The 17,231-nt window shown below is 40.9% G+C and overlaps 3 protein-coding genes across 5 annotated transcripts in view; 2 read left to right on the forward strand and 1 right to left on the reverse strand.

Annotated features, from left to right (window-relative positions):
- trip12 (thyroid hormone receptor interactor 12) overlaps positions 1 to 1,216 on the reverse strand; it is a 30,626-nt gene extending 29,410 nt beyond the window's left edge. The window contains exon 1 of one of the 3 annotated variants that reach the window (XM_040130361.1): positions 1,092 to 1,216. The gene's annotated coding sequence lies outside the window, so the exon portion shown is untranslated. Of the gene's footprint in view, positions 1 to 60; positions 686 to 924; positions 1,037 to 1,091 lie in introns of those variants that run through there. The other 2 variants (XM_040130359.1, XM_040130356.1) reach the window with 2 other exon arrangements.
- Positions 1,217 to 1,611: 395 nt separating this feature from the next.
- fbxo36a (F-box protein 36a) lies at positions 1,612 to 3,229 on the forward strand. The gene is made up of 4 exons (XM_040130363.1): positions 1,612 to 1,707; positions 2,188 to 2,296; positions 2,414 to 2,586; positions 2,785 to 3,229. Exons 1-4 carry the CDS (start codon positions 1,612 to 1,614, stop codon positions 2,932 to 2,934), a joined length of 528 nt encoding a protein of 175 aa, XP_039986297.1. The 3' UTR covers positions 2,935 to 3,229.
- Positions 3,230 to 4,292: 1,063 nt separating this feature from the next.
- zbtb38 (zinc finger and BTB domain containing 38) lies at positions 4,293 to 17,231 on the forward strand. Its single transcript, XM_040129853.1, has 2 exons — positions 4,293 to 4,656; positions 12,370 to 17,231. Exon 2 carries the CDS (start codon positions 12,370 to 12,372, stop codon positions 16,033 to 16,035), a length of 3,666 nt encoding a protein of 1,221 aa, XP_039985787.1. The 5' UTR covers positions 4,293 to 4,656; the 3' UTR covers positions 16,036 to 17,231.

Genomic DNA, 17,231 nt, shown 5'->3' on the forward strand with positions numbered 1-17,231 from the left:
TCTGGCGGACGATCAAGTTTAAAGAAAAATTATACATGTCTCGCACGCAATTTAGCTCACCTTCTGTAGTTTGATGGAATTATCGAATCAAAAATACACAACTGTCAAGTCGACAGGTAACCAGGCAGATCCAGTATCACTCTCTTAGGAACTGTCAACGTGACTATAGTGTACACAAGTAGAGCTAACTAATGTTAGCTGGCTATGAGGATCACTAATGTTTTCTAAGCTGACTTGAGGCCAATGTCTGCCTCTCACTACATCACTGGCTAGCGTCTAGGCTAACGCTAACCAGGCAGAAACAAGTTGACTACTAACAAGCAACATGTCAACAAAGCACATACTCCCTATTTAGACTCTGTGTGAAAGGAGAAAATAACGTTGAGCATCTCATTTTGCTCCCGTTAAAACCAGAATGACAAGTATCGAAGCTAATTATTAGCAAGCTAACGCTAGCTTAGCTAAGTAAGATAGCAAATGTTTCTTCAATGACTGTTCACTCGCCAATAATAAGTGGACAAAAATAAACAGTTGCTTGTTAGCTATATACGCTATTGTTACTGGTTGGTATTAGATAATCTAGCTGTCCAGGTGACAATAAATCCCTGACCTTATGAATACCGAATTAGCTACTGCAGGGCAGTTACGTAGCTGACGTTTAGCGTTGTCAAATCAAACAAGAGCGTTATGGCTATTGCCAGCTAACATTGGCATGCAAGCTAATTAATATTAGCAAGCCTGTCTAACGCTTTGCCATCTCCAATTAATGGTAATGGGATTTCTTTTACAAACAACAGCTTCGTTACAACTCACGAATTCATTCTTTTGGGAACAATTTTGTATAATTTTGTTAAAATTTATAAGTTGTCTACCTAGCCCCTAGCGCGTTAACGCTAGCTAGCAAAAAGAAATGGCCTCTGATACCTTTTAGACACAAAAAAACAGGAAAGCAGGAACGGGATTCGAGATATTTTCGCAACACTGAATCATATTTCCTCCGATGTATTTCGACACTGAATAACCTCGAAGGTCCGAGAGACCGTTGGCTGACATGTCACTGAAAATTTCTACCTTTTGTATAATGTTGTTACCTATTTGTTCCAGTGTTGTAGTTGTAACAGACAGTGCACCAGCTCCTCTTTTCTCTCTCTACCCCTGCTACTTTCACATCAGCTGAGGGGCCTACAACTGCAGTATACATCCGCGTGATTCATCCGCTCAGGGGACTACTTACTTCTGATTTTTAGCTTTCGGCATCTGCCTGTTTTGAGCCAACGCCACAACACTGGATGTAGTGCTCTGTAAATATGTAGCTATAACGTCGTAAAAAGATGGAGATAATTCTTAAAAGGCTATCACTGCAACACTGAAGCCATTGGGAACATTAGCTTGTCACAAATATAAAATATCAATCCGCTTGGTCGTGACCCCCCCCCCCCCCCCCACATGCACTAAACAATAATCTCTATAAATTAATTCGATGTCCTGCATTACCCTATGTAATCACCTCACATTAATGTAACATAACATCTATCAAGCAGTTTCCTCTGCTGTTGAGTAAATACTGTTCAGTTGCTTTTCAGTTGTCATGGTTACAAGTCAGCGTCCAAAATGGCGTCCTTGCTCGGGGAGCAACTATTTCAAATTAGTGGTCAAGGTCCACCACCTCCAAAAGATTTTTTCCAACTTGTTATTGCCAAAAATGAGGTCGAGTATCTGTATGAATTTCTATTTGTAAAACGGGGTCTCAACGAATAACTTCGTTAAAAGCTAAGTGTTTATAAAAACCGTGCATATGTAACACAGTCTAGTTCAGTTTCCACCTACAACGTTAACTTGTTAGCTAGCAATCTTTAAATAATACCTTACTGGGCTACTATTTCATAGTTTGTACGATACTTTCTGGCAAATTGAACAAAGACTTCCGTATCATCCACTAAAAGTCTTATATTTCAACTTGAATTGAGTGATTTGTGGGCAAAATGTTAACAGTATATAACTTGGAAAATCAATAGCCATTCAGCCATTGTGGATTAAAATCATTTACAGATAATATTTTATTGCAAATATTATAATTATAAATAAATAGTATTTTGGATTCACATGACTGTTACTGCGTTTATATTTAAATTTAATTTCTTCAGTCTGCCCTCTATGTTTATTTTTTCAATTTCTTTGTAACTTTAGGTAATATGGAGATCATGGAAGATTTCTTTGCGGTTTGATAGCCGGGGCACTCCACCCAAAGAGCTGAGGACATCCCATCAGGATTTCCTACATCAGAAAATGCTACAACGTAAGGTTTCTTCATCAATGCCCATTATGTCCATGATACTGGAGACCTTTTTCAAATCCTATGAAAGCTTTCAAGTATCTGATATCCAGAATGTGCTTTGCCACTTCTCAACTGTAGAACAACTTGGTGCTGTTTTTGGGCAGAGGATCCTGGAATACACAATATCGCTTTGTCAAGGAAAGTTTGATTACCTGGAGCGATTACCTGATGAAATTATGCTCCAAATCATGTCCTACCTACAGCTGAAAGAGACAACACTTCTGGCACAGGTTTCACATAGGTTCAGAAAGGTGAGAGCCTCTTAAATGATAAGTTCATAACAGTCCAGAAGTATCTTTATCAGATGAAACAAATATGGTGTGTTAGTGTCTGTTTTGCTCTGTCCAGCGTGTATGTTCATATTCGTGTGTGTTCATGTGTATGTGTACACAAATAACCATATCTGGCAATCTGCACTGTTTTGTTGTGCTCTGATTATACTGTACCAGCTCTGCAATTCAGAGAGGTTTTGGGAGCACAGTGTGAGGAATCGCTGTGCTGGATTTACCAGTGACATGGAGGGCGTAGCCAATGCCATGGGCTGGAGGAAGACATTTTTTACCTTGTTCCACACCAGTAGCAGTAAGTGGCAGCAGTGAAGCAACTGAAGTTATATTACTGTTCTGAAAAAACTGCAATACAAATCCTATCACAGTGGATGAATAGCCAGAATTAATTTTGCACCTTGTGAAACAAGAGGCAGTGTCTTCAGTGAGGTTTAGTAAGTGTTCTTAAGTTTCAAATTTAGGGTTGATATGTGTTATCTACAAAAAAATATACATTCTGTTGGATTAAAAATGCGTAATATTCTTCAAAACAAATCAGTATATTTATGTGGTTAATTTCTTGTTGTTCTTTGGATAACAACAATTACCACTAGTATTCAGTGGATAGATGCAGTTACCTACAAGTTATTTTTGTTGGAAAGAGTCTACATTGTGTAATATTACTGGTAAATTAAATAAACATACAATATAATACAGCATTTAGTGTCCCATCATGTTTCCTGAATGATAAACTGGTGAAATATGAAATACTTCAGCAGCTAGAACCCTGCTGTCATCATATCAAGGCCAATGGTCAATTTCACTAAATACTTCCTGTTTACATTTGCTAATGAACGGTTCTATCGCCCTCTGCTGAAGGCCAGTGGCACTCAGTGCTGTCTCTGCATACAGATAACCCAGGTTTGTGTATGGTCCCTGTGCTGTGTTCACTTGTGCAGCCAGCAGAGGGAGCAACATGGCAATGAAAACTAGAGTCAGATGATGGGAGGAGGATCAAGCAAATAAACCCTTGGGTAACGTGTGCAAAACAAGTGCTGTAACTCTGGTTGCCACATCCAGGCCTAAAACCTACAACACACTTATTCTAGATTGAAACCTTGTACAAATAGGTCTGTAAGGGCATCTGTCACACTGCTCCTACCACACCAGAAACCTTTACAAGAACGCTACAGTAACGTAAGACAAAGGTATGCACTGTTTTTTCAGTTTCTAACAGGTACATAAGTGGACTAGAGTCAACATATGGTACAATAAATGTCACTAAAAACTGCTACATACCAAATTAATGTTTTGTGTTTTATTGTCACAGAGGACTGACAAAACAGAAACAAAACAAAAGGTATTCCATTGTCCTGTGTTCAGGGACGAGAATAAAGTGTTGTTTTACAGCACATTAAAATGCAGGTCATTTTCCACAAACGACAAAGCTTCCTTTAACATTAAATATTCTTCTGATGATAGCTTGTGCTGATATGACATGACCGTATACAACCCTGACTGGTAGGTACTATGGCCTATTATTAGCCTCTTGAACACTGGATACTGCCTTCTCAGCTGAGTCTGGTCTAGGAGAAAAAATATTCATTACGTAACAATAAAGGATCTGTCTCCCAGACCTACTTCCTGAATACCACAGCAGCAACTAGGCCCCAAACTGAGGCAGAGCGGAAGCCTCATCCATTTGTTTGCTGGAGCAGTGCAGAGCAGTGCCGGTTGTTTTCTGCTTATCCCTTGCCTCCACACATTCACCACGCGACCCCTCCTTCTCAGCTCCTCTTTGTGGGTCAGTGATGCAGCGGGAGTGACGCAGCAGTGGCAGCAGCCTACAGAAGGCAAATATACACAGCAGGAACAGGGAACCTCTGCTAGAACAGACAACAGTGAAGAAGGAAGATGGTGAAGGCCTGATCTTGGCCGAAGGGAGACCGGGAGCCGGGTGGTCACTGTGCTTTCCTTCTCCTAAGCAAACACCAGAGAGACTTCCACAGCAGCAGAGACAGGCCCAGCAAGACCTTCTGCACAGAAACATTTTTGGTAGGCAAGTATGAGTGCTTGTTTCGGCAGCAACAGAAGTGCTACCAGGGATGAGTGTCTTTGTATGCTAAGAGTGTGAATGCTTTGAGAATGAGGATGAGGCCTACTCAGCCTTGTACTGCGGTCTGTGCCTCCCTGCTGATCAGCGTCCCTACAGGCCGCAGCTGAGCTTACTGAGCATCAGAGGGAAAGAGGCCTGTATACTTTGTCCTGTGGTTTTGGACAAATCCTAGCTATGATATCAACTGTGGATGACAAGTTGATGCTTACAAAATACTTACTAGGACCCACTATGTGGAGCAATATCTAAGCGCTTTAAGGGCAATGGATTTTTTCCATTTACTGTTTTGATTGTGAATTAGCTTGAGATCTATTTTGAAGGTGAATTTATAGTTCGCCTAAATTTCCCAGTTCTTTTTTTTTTTTTTAAATAAGTAATGATTCCCAGACCTGTAAACTGCATAATAAGTTTGCCCAGTTACGGTAAAATATTGAGGATGGCCTCCGCAGTTAAAAATGGTGAAATGGTTAAAAATGGGCCACTTTGGTAAAATGTTTTGGAGTTAAAAATGATTAAAAAACAGTAATTTTATTGGCTTACCACAGATAAGTTTCACTCTAAATGCATTCAACAGGTATGCAGTACAAACTGCACATACAAGTTAGTGATTCTTTTATGTTAGAAAGACAATAAGAATTCTACAAGATGGACCGGATCGCACAAAGAAGAAACTGATTAGAACTATTAGTTTGCCCACCATCAAAACCTGCACTCATTTCAAGTCATGGAAGTAATTGATGAAGACCTGAAATGAGGACACAAACTAAAAATGCTCAAGATAAAAAAACATAAATAAATTCTGTATATTCTCTTTAAATGCCAGTGATCTTCCTGACCAGGATCTTAGATGCGGACTCAGAGAAAATATACTGCAGTCAACAAAAAAAACCTTCAATTTATGTCTTTAAATATAATGGCAATAGATTTTTGTCCGCAGGAATTTGGGGTCAAAGTCGAATGTGTGTCCTAACTATGAAGTTGAGAATTAGAATTTTGTTAAGAAGATACTTTTGACTGACAGTACTCTCAGTGAATCAGCTGTGGTAGTTGCTGCATACTCATCCCACTTCAGCTCCAGCCAAGCCCCCGACCCACCCAAATTTAGATTTTCTGGCTCCAGTAACAGAAGTGCCACTGAAGCCACTTTTTCACGTGATACTATGCCCCTCACCGCCACTGAGTGACCAACCAGACCAACAGGTGGCTGCTATGAAGGGACAGTGTTTTGACACCAGGAAGAAACAAAATATCCTGAAAAGGTAAAGGCCATCAGAATTAGGGATGATACATATCATGTATCAGGCCCTCGGAGGTCGGTGGATGTTGAAATGTAGTCAGAAATTGAGGTTGAGGTTTAAATTTAAGTTTCTACAGTATAATGTCTCTCAACACCTTGTCATACTAAACGCCTAAAGGCAAGCAGATGCCTTGTTCTGTTTTAAAGCAGGATTTACCAGTTTGATCAAAGTCACAAGGTCTTCAAAGGGTATTCTTCTTGTCTGTTGACAGATTTATTAGTCTTTATTTGATTGCATTTCGTTCAGAAAAACACAAGCTTAGAGAGTATTGCTTTATGTTGTTTCTCTTCTGGTTAAATTTTGGCAGTGTGTAAACTTACACCTGAGTTAGTCCTCTTCTGTTCAGTTGATTGAACAACAATTCTTCATAATTTTACCAGTGTTTTCCTTTCCTTTCCTATGTTAAAGCATATTGGCAGATACTGAATGTTGCATGATAGCCACTCTGGGGGGATTGACCCTGGTGACCTCTGTAGACAGTGGCGTCACATGTACACCCTCCACTAACAAAAACCGCAGCAACCAATAAACAGGAATTCAGGCTTATAGATGTCCTTCAAAAACATATGGGTGACATCACAGATTCTACAGCCATGATCTTTCAAATGGTCTAGTCCTTCCTTTTCAACAATGTGGCTTATGCCCATGGTTGGTATTGCTCATCTCCATCTCTGAAACATGAACTTATTTCTTACTGTCAACATGGGACTTATTGATATACTGTATTTGATGCGCTAAAATACCTTCATGGCATCTATTACTACATTGTTGATGTGATACTACATTTTCTGCCGAACTGTGCCAGACCCATTGCCTGCTTTATTGTTTCTTAAATGCGGCATTAAATTTATAAACCCCGATGATGGCTGAAGTGCACTGGTGGTAAGTCAATAAAATACAATTATGCAAAATGAAATTGCAAGTACTGCACTGCTAAATAGAAAAGAAATTTCAGTAAGACTTGCTCCTACCTTGGTGTTTCAAGAGCACCTTTTGAAAATATTGAATTTATAGGGTTTTCTATGTTTGTTTACCCTGATTTTGTGGAATACTTAGTTATCTTTCTATCTTTTAATGCAGTTGTTATAATATGTAAGTTTAACATGTATTACTTTTACTGCAGCAAGTAAATCTGTGCTATTAAAAGTAAACTTAGGTTGCTGGGCATAAATATTTAGTGTACAGTTTTCAAAAGCTTTTAAAGGATCAATCCATGATCCAAATGAAAACAAGCGACCGGCCCCACCACCAAAAGTCAGAACAAAGGTTTGGGAACTGCAGTCATTCTCAAATTGATTGGCAGTTAATACAACATCAGAAAAAAACTAAATCCAGGTAATTGATGTTTTTTGATGTAGTTACCAATTTATTTATTCAGTAAAAAAAATGTCCAATATAAAAAGTCCTTTTAGTTATGAATTTGAGTATACACTATTTGTGATTTATATAGTCATAAAGTTAAGGAGTGGGCCTTTAGAAGTGGAAAAATTAGATCTTTGGAGGATCAGAAGTTTGAAATGATGGACAACTCAAGAGTAGTGGGTAGAATGCAGTATACCATCCCACCCAAAAGCTGTGGCTAAGGCCAGAAACCTTTAGCATCTGAATGGTAATCTCATAATATTTTTTGGTTTTCACACTAATACGGTGCAGTGTGGCAGATTATCGGAAAGGGTGAAAACTTAATTACTTAAAAGGCTGGCACACTATCCGCTCCTCAGGCTAATGTAGGGCTCTTCAAGGAAGCAGGTCTTGCTGGTAGCAACAAAAAATAGAGGACTGAGCCTGTTAATTGTGTATTCATGAAACTACAGTGTTATGATGTACCAGAAAAGGGAACTGGACAATACAGCAGCTAAGATTAAGTGTCATCATCAAGTGCATTTCAAGAGATGAAAGCACAAACACTGCATAAAAAGCAAGTTTCTTTCCTCTAGGGCAATGACTGAGTGCATGCATTATGAGATGACACCTGCTACTTTGCCTTTTGAAGTCAACAGTACATAAAATTAGATGGCTTTGATACTGGTTAAAAGTGGGTCTCAGCCAGCATGAGGAGAAGACCCACACAGCCACAAGACCCTACACATAGCTATGTAAATAAAAGAGTCGCTTCCGTCCTCAGAGGCTAGTGAGAGGCTCACAGTGCCATGTTGGGTTCAGCTTCCTCCCCTCCCCCTCGTCTGCAGTGCTGACGCATCTGCTGCCTTTGCATCAATCAGCAGCCTCTATAAAGGTATACCCTGAGTCCCTGCTGTTAGCAGGAGTCTCTTTTTCCGCTAAGCCTTGAATTTAGTTTGCATGATCACCGCAACTGTGAGAAAAAGCATCGATGAACATCTGTCCCGAGACTGCTGTGATTCACAATAGGACAGTAGTCACTGCCATCTTCTCTCAGGTTCTGCATTACCTAACCACAGTGACTGCGTAAGCACAGACGAAGGGCTTTGGCGTAACATAGTGCTGTACAGACAGAGACTGAATGCACAAGATTGAAACAGATGGTGTAGCGTTATGCATTCAAGGTGCATGTTGTTTCTACGAGGGCAACAGATTATTTTCTTTCAAATGATTTTGTTTTGGTGCAAAAGACATTCTTCCTTTTGGTCATCATCGAGATGCATCAGGATATAGCCGGCATTGTGCTGGGGAGATGTAATACGGCATTCGTTGTGCAGCAGAGGACCTCTCACTCTACGCTGCCACCAGCAATGCAGCTGAGCGTTTTCCCTGACTGTAGCATCGAGTACAGAGCTGATGAGTGATGTAGCACCCAGCATCTCTCCGCTCTCCCTACAGCCCTCTGCCATGCTTAATAAAAGTTGCCGTTTCCTGCTCAGTGGGTACAGTGGAAACGCTTCAGTTGCCCAGCTAACACAAAGGCAGACCCGTACTCGGTTTAGCTACATGCTGTATAAACTGTGAGTTATTCCTATAGCCGTAGCAGGACAGAAGAGGGGCAGTTAGAGGAGGGCAGGGTAGATCTAGAGCAGGACCTGGGCTGCATGGATAGAGGCAAAGGACGTTGGAGCTGGAGTCATCTGCGCACAGAGAGGGAGGGAGAGGAAGAAAGACGTCAGAAAAAGCTCTGCTTCTGACAACACCACTACTTTCGCCTTGCTCTCACGAAACTGTTTTTCATGTATAGTTGGCTATACTGAAGGCTGTACAAAAGGGATACTGCATGACACTATTTCTTGTTCACCCTGCATCATTTTCTCTTATTTACTAAGGTATGTTTTGCATGGTTTACCTCAATTTATAACCTGTTTTTTGCGGAAGTACGCCTTGCAGAGGTGCGTGAAGTGGCTTTTGCTTTGACATTTCGCTCTTTGACAAGACTGTCTGTATGCTATACTATCATTTCTTGGTTTGTGGTTTGGTATGTGGTTTTTTGTATTTTACAAGTTTAGATGGAAAGAATAATTTCACATGAGCTTTGAAGATAAAGTAAGGTTGGGTGTGGCAAAATCATAGGCACTGATGACAAATTTTAAATTTCCGCTCATCATGTGGTGGCAATAAACCACAACAATTGGTACAGATTGTGAAAAATTAAAATGTTAAAGTAAAATACCAACATAGAAGAAAAGATGAAACTGTTTCTGTAAACAGCACAAACTGAGAAATTAGTATAAAAGCCATGGCACATGCTGTTATCAGGTTGGAAAGTCCTTTGGGTAGCATTTCTGCTGCAGACAAAGACACACAGACCAATACTCACACATAAAATATATTCAAGCGGAGACAAAGGCAAACCTTGATTGCTCTGTAGACTGCTGTGTTTTGCCGGTTCTCGGACAGGGCAGGATATCTGTGGGAGAGAGGGGACCAAATACCCGGACAGCTAATACAGTCACTTGCCATCCTGCCGAATCCCAGTAAGTGCTGCGCCATAGCATGTTGCCATGACAACGGAGGCCTGTCTGAGAAAGAGGGCAGGAGGCTCGTTGTGTTTTCAGCCGTCTGAGAGGCTTTAAAGAGAGGCGGCCATACTGTATTTATTGCACAACATTTAATAAAATAATACTAAAAAAAAAAAAAAAAATACTAAAAATAATAAAATTACATAATTGATAAATTACCTAAACCTCTTTGGAGAAAACAAAAAGTACTATAAATTTATTTTTCCTTCAAAATAAAAAATTTCAACAAATTCCCAAATGCTGCGCAATGTCCAAGACAAAAATTAACAAAACACAAAACAAAATTAGACATCAAACCGAACTGCCTATTAATTTAATATAAATTGAGAGTAGTACTGTATAATCTGCACAAACTAAATCTCCTATGGATCACGACAAATTAAACTCCATCTCTCCTGTTTTCCTCTAAGAAATCACGCAGAACAAAGAACAAGTTTACAACACAGAGGAACTAAAAATAGCACCAGTTGCCTGATCAGTAGCATTTAGCCAAAGCAGCTGCGGAGAAAGAAAATCATGGTCTCATGCTAAATTGCACAGTCATAACAATGGGAAGTACTAACTTCTCTCTGAGCTCAAGTTGGATTTTTAAATAGCATTGATGCAGGTGTACTGATTCATCATTTACAAGAGCGGGTTGAGTGTGTCTTAGCAGGTACAGTCAGCACACTGCGTCAGACATGCAAACTGACTCAGTATAGACTCAAACCACACTGACTCTGATATGAGTAGGCCAGAGACAGAACATCATGTTGGGTGATTCATCCTCCTTCAAAGTGAGAATGAATGAACTTTAACTTCCTCTTAGAGTTGCAGATAGCAGATCATTTTAGTTTACTGTCAAAATCAAACCTCAAATACTGCTTTGTCAATATACAAAAACTTTGTCAATCCCTGTCTGACCAGAAATCTGTATTGCCTGTATAATAAGTGCAGTGGTGTATGCCTGTGTATAATAACAGGAAGACTAAGACGTGTGTCCTTAAGATATAGTATTACAATATTATTATAGTATTACAGCTACATTGAATAGGCAAAAATACGTTAATGTTTCTACTTTTCATAGTAATGATTATTTTACTGCTCTGCTACATTATATTGTATCAATGTCCCTTCCTGGCTGCCAGCTCCCTCATGAGATGTTAATTAACACTTCCCTGTAGTTAGCAGTGACAACAAATGTATGTGACACAAGTGAAAAGATGCCTCCACAGCCAACTGATAGACAACTGAAGAAGGGAGCATATGACTCACCAGTGCATAGCCATCTGCATGTCATTGTCATATTAAGACGAACAGGACAGTCATGACAACTAAACCAGACCTAGTGCAGAGTTGTGGTAGCACACGGAGTAGACCGTCTCATGACTTTGTTTGGGGACTAGTGCTTAAACAACTTCAGTTACTCATGACACGAAAGTTCCATTTGTGAAAAACCAAGTGTATCTTAATAGATAAACGACAGTGGAACAAATAGGAAATCAGTGGGCAGACCAAAAGTAGTTGCATTGAGGAAGTAATTAAGAGAGCATGGTACACCAGGTCACTATATCCAAGACTTTTATTTAATCACAACCATCACAGTACAATTCTAGGTCAGTGGCAACAGTTTTGGCATATATTTAGTCACGTCCTTTGATTAAAAATACATTCTCACAGTATTTCTAAGTAGCTGCATGATACATCCTCACTTTGCTGTTTCCTAGTGCTAACCGTAGACCGCTAAGCAGCTAAACTGCAGCATCTGAGAATTCAATGGCCTGCTCAAGGACATGTTGACAGTAGTTTAAGGGACACTGCTGCTCTACCTCATGCATATTTCATAAACCCATTCCTCAAAACAATCACTTTCCCACATCTTAGCACTGAAAAAAGGTTTACAGCATGCTGTAACTGAAATATCAAAACAAATGTATTACATCAGTGAAGTCTGCCCCTGTTCTGCCACACTGAAGCAGGCTTTTAAATATGTCTCATTGAGCTTTTATTCACAGCCCCCTGAGATTAAGGATCTCTTCTACAAAAGAGAAACAGGAATATGAAAGCAAAAACAGGAGACTTATGAAAGTTTTGGCAAAATCCTGAATTAGTTCAATAAAAAGCATTCACTATTAAAAAGATTATCATTTAATGGCCCTAAACTTTGCCTTAAAGATTTAAACTTCATGCAGGGCTTTTTTTTTTTTTTTTTTTTTTTGAAATGGATGTCTTGATGACTTCATATGATGGCTTGAGTCACCAGAACAGCACTGGAGCTCATCTGTCAGGACGTTACTGCCATCTAGTGTTTAAACACTAGAAGAGCAAAATTATTTTTCAAATACAAAGTGTACACACCAATCTTCTGGCTCTTTTCAACAACATCAAAGCAGTCAGATCCTTGAGTTTGTAATAAGTGGATATAATTATTTCTTCTCTTCTTTTGTAGATGACAGTGGTGTCCCCATGCACTCAGAACCTGATGGATAGTGCTCACCCTCACACTGTACTTAGCAAGCTCAATGAGCAACGCTCACAAGGCCTCTTCTGTGATGTCACTGTCGTGGTGGAGGATGTTAAGTTTCGGGCCCACAAAAACATCCTGGCAGCCTGCAGTGGGTACTTCAGGAACGCTCTGACAACTCCCGAGACATGGAGCTCCAGCCAAGTGCTGGAGCTGACGGACCTGAAGTCGGAGGTGTTTGCCAGTATCCTCAACTTCATCTACTGTTCAAAGGTGACATCACCTAGTGCAGAGGACACAGGGGGACTAGTGGCGGCTGGAAAAAGACTTGGAATTCCTTTTTTAGAGAGGCTCGCAGAACCAGAGAAACAGGACAAATGTGTTAAATCTACGGACTTCAGCACAGCTCCAATGTCTAAAAAAACAATGAAGGAAGCTCCCAGGCCTGAAGAGACAGACAGTACCAGAGGGCCACGCATCACCAATGCCTTCTCAATCACTGAAGTGTGTCCTGGGAACAATCCTTTCACCCCTCTGGTTCAAACCAGTGGGGAGAGGCAGTCACCAGATGTGGAACAGCTCCCATCAAGTTGCCCTACAACATCCTGCCTCAGCAGTAACAGTGAGACCACCCACACCCTCTCAGAGCACTCATATGCAGTAAGCAAATCTCCTGAAGGCAAGGATGGCAGTCAATTGGACAACAAGAAGGTCTGTAAGCCAGCAATATCACAGCCAAAGCAACTCATTTACAGGAACACAGGCCCACTTAAGAAGCGCCACAGGCTGAGAGGCACTGTGGGTAAAACAATATTTCAAACACCAGCTGAACCACAAACAGACAAACCAAACACAATAACCCCCACATTAGCTGATGCTGTTACTGCAGAACCCGTTGCACTCATGACACCACCTCCACTTTTTTCAGAGGTAGAAACAGAAAAGAGTGCAGACCCAGGGCTACCCACAGCCACTGACAATGTTCAGATGGAGTTAGGACCACCAACCCTTTCGCCGCACACAGAGGACAGCATCTCAATCTACGGATGCGAGCACTGTCCAGAGATATTCACAAATAAAGCTCTTCTCACCGTTCACTCAGAAGTACATAAAAAGCGTTTTGTCAGTCATTTGTTTTGCAAGTTTTGTCACAGAAAGTTCATACACCTCAAAAGGCTGCGCAACCATGAGCAGGTCTGTCCCAAGGCTGTAAGATACCCACCTAAACTACATGCTACCGACATACCAGCCAAAGAGGTGGACCTCCATTCAGATGACATACCAAACATGGAGAGCATCGTGACACCGCTTCCTTCTGCTGACCTCTCAACCCCTTACACCCCAGAGCCCCTTCAAGTAGACCAATCAGAGCCTCCACAAGATGAGAAGGCAGTGAGGCCAGGTGGCAGTCAGAGGAGATACAACTGCAGTGTGTGTAAACGGGTCTATGTCACCCTATCCAGTCTGAAGCGGCATGAGAATGTACATTCCTGGCAGAGGGCCTATCCCTGTCATTATTGTAGTAAAGTGTTTGCCTTGGCAGAGTACCGAACAAAGCATGAAATCTGGCACACAGGTGAACGACGCTATCAGTGCATTTTCTGCCTGGAGACATTCATGACATATTATATCTTAAAGAATCATCAGAAGTCTTTTCACGGCATTGATCCCAGTACGGCCGCTAAGAAAAAATCGGCCAATGGTGGGCTGAAGGCCAGTGTTTACCCAATCAAGCTCTACAGGCTTCTGCCTATGAAGTTTAGAAAGAGACAATACAAGTCGTACAGTCAGACATTTTCAGATAGTGTTGAAAGAGGTGACCAAGCGCCATTAGACAGCAATTCTCTTATCCCTCCATTTGAAGAAAGTGGTCTGATCAGCCACCCTGATACTGTGTCATTCCCTCTGACATTCATGGCAACAACAAAGACGGTGGCCCCTGTCATTCCTCGCATCAGCTTTGACAAGCCATGTGACCAAGATATTGACCAAAGTCTGAACAGTGAGTCAGAAATTCAGGGAGGCACAAAAGAGGCTGAGAATAGAGATTCACCCTTCATTAATTACAACAGCACCTTCTCTTTGCAACCGGTTACAGCGGGTTACAAAGATGATCCTCCAGTGTTATTGAACTCAGAGTACATCAATCATAATGTGCCATTCTTCAACTCCTTGAAAACTGTTAAAAAGTTAGGTGAGCTATCAGCTTCTGCAAAAAGAGTTGAGGATATGACCAAGGAGCTACTTCAATCAAGCACAGAGAATCTAGTGCGTGATAAAACAGTGGGGTCGAAGACAGAAACATATATTGCCAAACCTGCATGCCCAGGTCCATCTGTGGATGGGGATGCCATGCCACTCTGTCAGATAACAGTGAAAATAGGTAATGAAGCCATCATTCGCCGCCGAATCAAAGGATCTAAGCTCTTCCCCAGAAAGAAAAGGAGACTCAGAGAACTGAATGAGGACGAGAGCCCAAGTCGGTGCCCTCCAATAAGGGAAAGCTCAGAGAGCCCCAGGCTCCGCCTCAGACCGGAAGTCACTGCTACCACAGAGCCAGAGACATACGATGATCCCCACGACTGTGACACAGCTGATAAGCTTTGGCGTCCCTACTATTCTTACAAAGCTAAAAAGAAAAGGAAGAAGCTGAGATTCAAGCACAGAAAAGCTTTATTTAACCGTTACCCTGAAGCATCTGCAGATAGAACTGCTGCCACTGAAGCCCATTTTGATAGAAGTAGTTGGCTGACGGAGGAGAACATCTCAGGTGGTGGTGCAGAGGTGAAACGTAGTCTTAGCAGGAACTGCAGTCCGAGGGCGACCTACAACTGTGACATCTGTGACAGCTCTTTTATCACAGAGACCGGTCTGAGAGCTCATGTTATTGGTTCCCACCCATGTTTCTGCCGGACCTGTGGTAAACAAGGGCCCCCTGGCGAGGCACCTGCTGGTGGGGATTACATCTGCAACAGCTGTATGGAAAATGGTTCCTGCTTTGACAATACACCCCGGAGCCCCAACCCAGAGAAGAAGTACCGCTGCTCCTTCTGTCCCCAGCGTTTCCTCTACCTTGCCACCAAGAGAAGCCATGAGAAAAAACACCAAGAGACAAATGAGGAGGGATATCATTATGACAACTTCACACCATGTTCTAAATACCCAAAAGAACACAATAAACAAGACACCATCAAAACAGAAGATGGTGACAATCAAGGGGGCACTGACATAAAAAGTGAAAGGGGGGAAGGAGGACATTATTTCATTGATAAAATTAAACCTAAAATCGAGGATACAACTGACTTTATGTCATTGACTGCATACCAGGACATGTCATATTCCAACATTAAAACTCCATTATCACCCTGCATTGACCCACTGTTTTCTCTGACGTCCTCAAAGGTGAAACATAAAATGGCGAAAAAAAGGATCAATGCGCTGGATTCTATGCATCTCATCACAAAAAGGCAACCCCATGACAGAGACAGTGACAGCAACAAGGATTTTTTAATGGGGCCAAGAAAAAACAGTCACAAGGATCATGAGAAGTCCTGTAAACTATTTAGGAAAAATGACTCTGAGATTAAAGGTACCCACATTTCTTTACACAAGCCGGAGAAATGGGTCTGCAAAGAAGAGCCATTTTTTTAAAGATTGTTGAGCACCGCGACCAACTATAGGCAAAAGAGAAAGTGAATGAAATTTTACTTTGAGCCACTGCTTTGGTTAGGAAATGTAAAATTTGTAATGTTGTATTTGTAGCCGAGCTCAAAAAAATTTCAAATGGACTTCACCAAACATGAGGATCTAAACTCAGTATGGGCTGTAAATGCTTCCCTCCTAAACTCAACAACTGAGTGACTTTTCACCTTTGTAGAAGATATTTTTTGGATAATATAGGATCTTCTGACACAGAGTGTACTTTGTTCATTGTCTATGCATATAAGGCAGACTCACTGGCACGCCTGTAACCTCAAGAAAGAAATGAATGTTGGTAACATTTCTTCAGACAGTTTGCAATTTCAGAATGGGGCGGAATAAGTGGACAATTGAAAAGCTGCCTATTGTGGTGACGTCTTCACTTTTTAAAATACGTAAGTCTGGGAAAAACAATGTCAATTTGATGACTGTCACATTTCTGAATCTCCTGTTCAGTAAACTGGGCATGGTGAGTTGCACTTTATAGTTTGACTATGCTAATCTGTTGGTTAAATACTTTGATAATTCAATTTCAATTCTAAGCACCATTGATATACTTCTAATTTCTAATTAACACATGGCATCATTGAATTGCTACTTTTGTGTGTTTAATATGTATAAAATATTTAAAACTATTTAAATAAATGTTGATATTCTAAACATTTACATCCTTTCCTCTTTAAGCCTAGTTAGGGAAATGTTTGACTATCAGTTCACAGTATTCAGTGACCACCAACATGTCATACTGATACTCTGATACTGATCGTAAGAATAGATACAGAAACTAAAAAAGCCATGCAGTTAAAGTGTGGAGATTTTTTAAATAGGATATTTTATATAGCATGATTTAAACATTCATACTGATACAAATCCTGCTCCACAGCAAACAACTATAAAGCCATTTGGCGGTTATCTGCTCCTCCTGGTCCTTCAGGGACCTGCGGCCCATCTGAGAAATTCATTACCTTCCTCGTCTCACACAAACTGCATCTGTATTTACAGTTGGGCCTCAAAACACAATTTCCAGATGTGTCTAAATTCTTTGCGTCTCTCTAAGACTGGCCTTGTGATGTAACAGATGGATCATTAGTTTCTGGTATAAGGTAATGTTCAACACACCGATTATGCCATGGAGGGAAATTTTCCCC

This window comes from Xiphias gladius, chromosome 7, assembly GCF_016859285.1.
Source record: "Xiphias gladius isolate SHS-SW01 ecotype Sanya breed wild chromosome 7, ASM1685928v1, whole genome shotgun sequence".
Lineage (NCBI taxonomy): Eukaryota > Metazoa > Chordata > Actinopteri > Istiophoriformes > Xiphiidae > Xiphias > Xiphias gladius.

What these genes read in the sequence shown, in the direction of transcription:
- fbxo36a (XM_040130363.1), top strand. Translation starts at nt 1,612, where the DNA reads ATGGCGTCCTTGCTCGGGGAGCAACTATTTCAAATTAGTGGTCAAGGT. An exon ending in TTGTTATTGCCAAAAATGAG is followed by an intron (nt 1,708 to 2,187) that starts GTCGAGTATCTG and finishes TTGTAACTTTAG; the next exon opens with GTAATATGGAGATCATGGAA. An exon ending in ACATCAGAAAATGCTACAAC is followed by an intron (nt 2,297 to 2,413) that starts GTAAGGTTTCTT and finishes TCTCAACTGTAG; the next exon opens with AACAACTTGGTGCTGTTTTT.
- zbtb38 (XM_040129853.1), top strand. Translation starts at nt 12,370, where the DNA reads ATGACAGTGGTGTCCCCATGCACTCAGAACCTGATGGATAGTGCTCAC.